Source organism: Pipistrellus kuhlii, unplaced genomic scaffold (genome assembly GCF_014108245.1).
Source record: "Pipistrellus kuhlii isolate mPipKuh1 unplaced genomic scaffold, mPipKuh1.p scaffold_m20_p_3, whole genome shotgun sequence".
NCBI lineage: Eukaryota > Metazoa > Chordata > Mammalia > Chiroptera > Vespertilionidae > Pipistrellus > Pipistrellus kuhlii.
This window is the reverse complement of record NW_023425529.1, coordinates 33,838,184-33,844,566: the sequence shown is the minus strand read 5'-3', so window position 1 is coordinate 33,844,566 and position 6,383 is coordinate 33,838,184. Positions and strand designations below refer to the sequence as shown.

Here is a 6,383-nt window from a genome sequence, read left to right as displayed (position 1 = left end):
CAGGTTCGATTCCGGTCAAGGGCATGTACATTGGTTGTGGGCACATCCCTGGTAGGGGGTGTGCAGGAAGCAGCTGGTCGATGTTTCTCTCTCATCACGTTTCTAGCTCTCTCTTTCTCCCTTCCTCTCTGTAAAAAATCAATAAAATATATTTTTTTAAAAATTAGGGAAAGAGCTTTATCACTCCTAGATTTTTAACCAAAACCAGTAACTTAAATCATGGGTAGAAAAAGATGAGCCTGGAATGTCTAACACTATCGATGTAAGTCTATTTTGCTTTATGATTAAAATTATATTTACTGAAATGTTAAGCAACTTTTCAATCAAGAATATTACCTAATCATTTGCAAACAGTTTTCAAATATTCTGTCTACTATTGCTTTTTGAGAACTAATACATAGGGTTCCAGTATTACAATGCATGTCCAATTTTCTTAAAACTTGTATCTATAAAAAGTACCCAAGCTTTCTGAGTGGCCAGCAGTACAAAAGTGATATCATGAGATAATTGTAAACAATTTTATTATCCCAGTATTGCTCAGGCTTATGGAGCAAGTCTTAAATGTTCCTAAGTTTTTTACCACTTAATTCCCTTGGATTTGTTACATGTTTAAAACACATATAGCCGATGTTTAAAAATAAAACATCTGAAGTGATCGGAGGATCACCACTGTGCCTAAAAGAAAGTTCATAATTTTCACCTGTTCAGTTGCTCCTGTGGAAATGTGGAAATCTATTTAGAGTTCAAGGTGTCTGTGATCTTACCACATAAACCTCTGAGTGTCCTGACTATCTGGCCACTGAAAAGTCTTGTTCAGAAAGATGTAAAAAGTTATGAAATTAACAACTGCATAGCAACCTAGTTCACAAACAAGTCTAGATATTGGGGGCAGAGGTATGTTAAGCCTATAAATAACGTAAGGTAAAATAAAGTAACGAAATTCGAGCAGTTTCTGAGGTACTATAACAGCAAATAAACATATGAAAAACATTAAGTTCCAGAAAACGGACTTTGACTTCAGTGAGTCAGTTATACTCCAGCCAGCAAATATATAGACGGGAACTAGCAAATATTTCACAATTTCATATCTTTGGATAACTCTTCTCCACACATAGAATGTGTAGTGCCTGTTATCTGCTAATAAGTATTTGTGAACGTAAGTGAATTTCCAAATTAAAAATACAGAGACTAGAGTGAGCACAAAAAACTGAATTCTACGTTTCCAAACTAGGCAGAGAAAAGCTTTCACCTTGCCTGGAGACAGCAAGTGAGGAAAGGAAAAAAAGAGAGTGAAAGAGAAAAAATAGAAGAGCTGGGGGAAATGCAGGCAAGCTTCATGGCTGCTCCGATCGCCAACAACGATCCCACCGTTAACCACCACGAAAGCACAAAACAGAAACAGGAGGAGGGTGTACGGCCACGTCAAGATGAAAAGCGCACTCAGGTTCTTAAAGGACATGGAATAAACCAGGAGAAACTGCAGAATTTTCCTGAATTCTGAAAACGGTCCTTTGATTGGGGGAAGCCTCTCTTCCTTCTTCTTTTGCATCTCCGTCTTCCAAGCTTCCGTTAACTTCTGTGCAATGACGTTCCCGGCGCAGAAGACAGCCCAGACAATATTCGTCTGACGAAACATGAAGCCACAAAACCCGAGCAAGGCGGACGTTTTATGATTCCCATAAAGACACATCAAATAGGCAAAAAGAGTGAAAAACATGGATCCTGCTTCTGTGTAGTAAAGGAAGTTAAAGAAATAGAGCGTAGGAAATACTGCGAGGGTTAATGTTGACAAGATTCTCTGGGCACTGGAGCCGGCCTAGGAGAAAGAGAAATCACAGTTAAACTTATCTTCATGAGAAAACAAATATGCTTTTTCTGTGGAGATAATGAAGAGACTTCTTAAAAAATACAAAACTACATGACTCATATTTAAATAAAATCATTCAATATTATTTCTGGGTTGGCACAATAAACATTTAAATATGTTTATATTAATTTTCAGAGAGAGAAAAGGGAGAGAGAGAAACACTGATGAGAGAGAAACCTCAATAGGTTCCTCTCATATGGGCACTGACTGGGAATCGAACCTGCAGTCTTGCAGAGCAGGGGACAATGCTCCAATCAACTGACCAACTAGGCCACCTGGTCAGGGCATGGCCTTCATCTACTCTACATCACGAAGCCAAACCACGCCAGTGCCTTGATTAAAATGAAGGGCTCTCCATCACCTATTGACGTTCAAATTCCTTCCCATGCCTTTTAAGGACTTTCATGACTTCACCCTATCTACTTCTCCAGCCTCAGAGGTCCACACTATTGTAATTCTCTAATTCCAAACACCAACTCCCTGCATCTGTTGCTCATGCCTTCTACTGTGCTTATGCTCCTCCTGCCAGGATTCATTCCCAACCCTAAAGCCCTATCTGTGCATCAAGGTTCAGCTTTGGTACCATCTTCTCTCTGAAGCCTTACCCAGCACCACCACACCCTCCCTTCCCAGGGCTGCTGTAATCTCCGCTCCTTCTCTGTATCTGAAGTGTCTTACACTTATCCCCTGCTAATAACTTAAACGATTGAAATAATGTAAGTTAAAATTAACTGTTGTAATCAATGTTTATTGAGTCCTTAACATTACATCAGGCACTATTCTAAGCATCTTCCACTATTAATCTCCTTTATTCTTCAAAACAGCCCTATAAGGTAGATTGTATATTATCCCCATTTAACAGATGAAGAGTTGGAGTCACGGAGTGGTAACCTGGTTTAATTAACATAATTGGTAAGTGGTCGAATTCAAACCCAGCCATTTCACCTCCAGGGCCTGCATTAAATCACATAAAAATTCCTCAGATAAAGTCTGTTTCTCCTAACGAAAATACAGCTTTCTTAAGAAAATGATCACCTCATTTACCTCTGCAGTTTCAATGACAAGCACATGGAGTAAGTTCAGTAAATATTAACTGAAATGGTTTGATTTGTGAAAAAAAACAAACAACAACAACAAAAAAAACACATTTAGTTTTTATAAATCAACTATGGCCCAGTGCATGAAAATTCATGCACTGAATTGGGGGAAAGGGGTCCCCTCAGCCCTGCCTATGCCCTCTCAGTCTGGGACCCCTCGGTGATGTCCACCTGCCAGCTCAGGCCCGTTCTGCGGGGGAATCAGGCTTAAGCTGGCAGTCAGACATCCCTTTGGCAGCCAGGGAATCCTTGGGGGGATGTCTGTCTGCCAGCTTAGGCCTAAGCCACAGCCAGACATCCTTAGCACTGCCTCAGAGGCAGCAGGAGGGGCTCCTGCCACCACCGATGTGTTTGCAGCCCTCAGCCCAGCTTGTGACCGAGCAGAACTCCCCTTGTAGGTGCAATGACCACCAGGGGGCAGCTCCTGTGTTGAGTATCTGCCCCCTCTGGTCAGTGCATGTCATAACAATGGGTCATTCACCATTAGGGTCAATTTGTATATTACCCTTTCATTATATACGTAGGACAAGTTATTAAATATTTAAATAAAAATTTATTCTAAAATGGAGGTGGGGTCTTAGTTTATCTTTACAAAATAAACACAAAAAACTAAGTGTCAAAGACATTTTCCACCAAACCTCATAAAACCAATTCATCCTAACTGTGGAGCTGAGTACATATAAACTTATAGTAAAATATTTTGAAAGCATACCTTGTGTCTGGGTTGTACCTTGCGAAAAAGCAAGTAGAGTAAGTAGAAGTTGCCAACACTGAAGAGAAGATTGACAAATCTGAGCATTCCAATGGAGCAGACGACGTGTTCCGACCATCCGAAGATCCAACGGGCAGGTTTGACGACCCCGACGGACAGCAGGTAGAGGCCAGGCAACGTGGTAATCATGGGGTCCCACTGCAAAACGAAAGGCCGCCAGTGAGGCCAAAGCAGGAGGCCTACCACAAACACGCCAGGCTCGAAGGCATCCTCACCAACAAGCAGGCATGCTTAGAAGCTTTTCCGTGACACAACTCCATAAGCCCTCGGCAGATCAGATGTGCTGCTTGTAACCTGCCCCTGCCCTGCTCTGTGATTATTAAGCCATCACCAACCAGCAGGCAGCAACTTAAAATCAGCATCTGCTCCTCAGAGAGACCTACTGGTACTTACTCTTCCAAAAGCCTGGTGATTAAATCACAAATGCTCCCGTTTTTAAAAGTGTGGAAACACCAGCTGGAACTCTGGTGAGTTTGGAGGGAAAGAAGCGTTTAGAGAGATTAAACCATGGGCTCCATAATGAACGCTAACGTGTAATGTGCTAAACTCTCCCTAGTGAGTCCTGCAACATGCCACAGATTTGTCGTTTTCAGATAAGTAACCTGAAACTCAGAAATGTACCAGGCCACATAACTAGGAAATAAACCCCAGCATTTAAAATAGGGCCTTTCTCTAACTAGACTTTGTATTTCTGACCATTGCCCCACATTGTCTCAGCAGACACGGGTGAATCACAGGCCCCCCCGTGAGTGAGTCCTCCCTGTACAGCGACTTTAACGGAATCAGGTGAGGAAACCCGCCGCTATTAACAGGGGTCCAGTTCCCACCACATCTCAGCCAGGTTCTCAGGAAAAGTGCTTGAGCAAAGGAGTTATTCCGGGGCCTGCAGTGCCACAAAGCCAATTATATAGGCAAACAGGATGCCACTTCACTGGTTGCCACTTGATCCAGTTAACAAGAGTCTCCATCCAAAACACCAGGGATGGAATAAAGGTTCCTGGCAACTTCTTGGTGGCTGGAGACACCCGCTTCCCACCCCGTCCCTGTCCCCTCCCCAAACCACAGCGAGGTCCCCCGTCCCCTCCCCAAACCACAGCGAGGTCCCCCCAATCCCATCCCCAAACCACAGCGAGGTCCCCCCAATCCCATCCCCAAACCACAGCCAGGTCCCCCCAGTCCCGTCCCCAAACCACAGCGAGGTCCCCCCAGTCCCGTCCCCAAACCACAGCGAGGTCCCCCCAATCCTATCCCCAAACCACAGCGAGGTCCCCCCCAATCCTATCCCCAAACCACAGCTATGTCCCCCCAGTCCCGTCCCCAAACCACAGCGAGGTCCCCCCAATCCCCTCCCCAAACCTCAGCCAGGCACTCCCCTAACACCCCCCTCACCCCCCGGCCGGTCCCCAAACCACAGCGCGGAGGGGCTGGCCGGACGGACGCGGGGAAAGTGAACTTTCCTGCCATCTCCCGGGCGCCGCCCCGCCTCCTCCCGGGATGAGCGAGCGGAGAAAGCGGGACCGCAGGGCTCAGCATCCGCTCATGTCCTTACACGGCTCCCCAGGGGGACAGACCCGCGGCGCAGGCATCCCTTAACACACACGGCACAGGTTCCAGGAACAGGAACAAAGATCGCCCAGTTCCTCTCCGGTCTGGGGGCCGGGAGGGCGGGGAGGGCCGCGGATCCGGGCGGGAGAGGCCGGCGGGGGCCGCCCGGGGCCGCTCGGGGACCCACCTGCGCCAGGGAGAAGCGGCCCTCGCAGTAGCGCTGCGCCTGCGGCAGGTGGAAGACCTCGTCCATGTAGGGCTCCCGCAGCGCGCGGCTGAAGGCGGAGAAGAGGAGGCAGGACACCAGGAAGGTGCAGCTCAGGGCCGCCGCGAAGTAGTAGCCCTCCAGCGGCGCCGCGCCCGCCCCCATGGCCGCCGCCCGAGGCCGCAGTCCTGCGCGAGCCGGGCCGGCCTTCCCGCGCCTGGAGCGTCGGGCTGGGAACCCCGGATCGAAATGGGCGCGCAAGGCGGGACTGGCCGGAGGGGACTGAACTCCGCCGGAAGGCAAAGCATGCTGGGAGAGAGCGGATGCTGAACTTCCGGAAAACACCCGGTCCTTGTTTCCGGAGGGACGAATTTAAGGGACGGACCCGGGCTGTTGCCCTGTCAATCACGTGGAGCGGGGCTCGCTGAGTGGTCGGAGCCGCCAGGAGGGGCGGGTCCGGGGCTGCAGGCGTTGAAAGGCTAGAAGCTGCTGATCCTACAAGTCAGCCGGCTTGTTTTTCCTGCTCGTTCCCGTTTCTCACCAGGAGGGGGCGTCAACGCCCCACGTTTGCAATGCCAAGCGCTAAAAATTGGCTCATTTCCCCCCTCACCCCTCTTCCCAGTGATTTCTGTATTCTCTTAATCTGAATCATTAAAACTTGCAATTCCAAGGCACTTGATTTCATCAACTCTGGAGAATGGGAGGGGAGCGCAGGTTGTGGAAGCTGCTAATCTGGGGGTCCGGAGTGACCATTCACTGCTGAACGAACTTCACTAATTAGAGGATTGTTTCAATTAAAAGAGAAGTCTTTGAAAAGGTCCATACTCTCCAAGGGGATTAGTTAAATCTGCATTCACAATACACTCTGACAGCCAGGTTACAGTGCTCTATGGGATT

At 47.7% G+C, this 6,383-nt stretch overlaps 1 protein-coding gene across 1 annotated transcript; it reads right to left on the bottom strand.

Annotated features, from left to right (window-relative positions):
• Positions 1 to 630: 630 nt before the first annotated feature.
• Positions 631 to 5,788, bottom strand: LOC118729328 (dol-P-Glc:Glc(2)Man(9)GlcNAc(2)-PP-Dol alpha-1,2-glucosyltransferase). The gene is made up of 3 exons (XM_036456781.2): positions 5,469 to 5,788; positions 3,677 to 3,874; positions 631 to 1,816 (listed from the first exon to the last, which is right to left on the bottom strand). Exons 1-3 carry the CDS (start codon positions 5,649 to 5,651, stop codon positions 761 to 763), a joined length of 1,437 nt encoding a protein of 478 aa, XP_036312674.1. The 5' UTR covers positions 5,652 to 5,788; the 3' UTR covers positions 631 to 760.
• Between the last annotated feature and the right edge of the window lie 595 nt (positions 5,789 to 6,383).

Coding starts and splice junctions, on each gene's coding strand:
- LOC118729328 (XM_036456781.2), bottom strand. CDS start 5,651: ATGGGGGCGGGCGCGGCGCCGCTGGAGGGCTACTACTTCGCGGCGGCC. Junction 3,875..5,468: donor GCCGCTTCTCCCTGGCGCAG/GTGGGTCCCCGA, acceptor TTCGTTTTGCAG/TGGGACCCCATGATTACCAC. Junction 1,817..3,676: donor AGGTACAACCCAGACACAAG/GTATGCTTTCAA, acceptor TCTTTCTCCTAG/GCCGGCTCCAGTGCCCAGAG.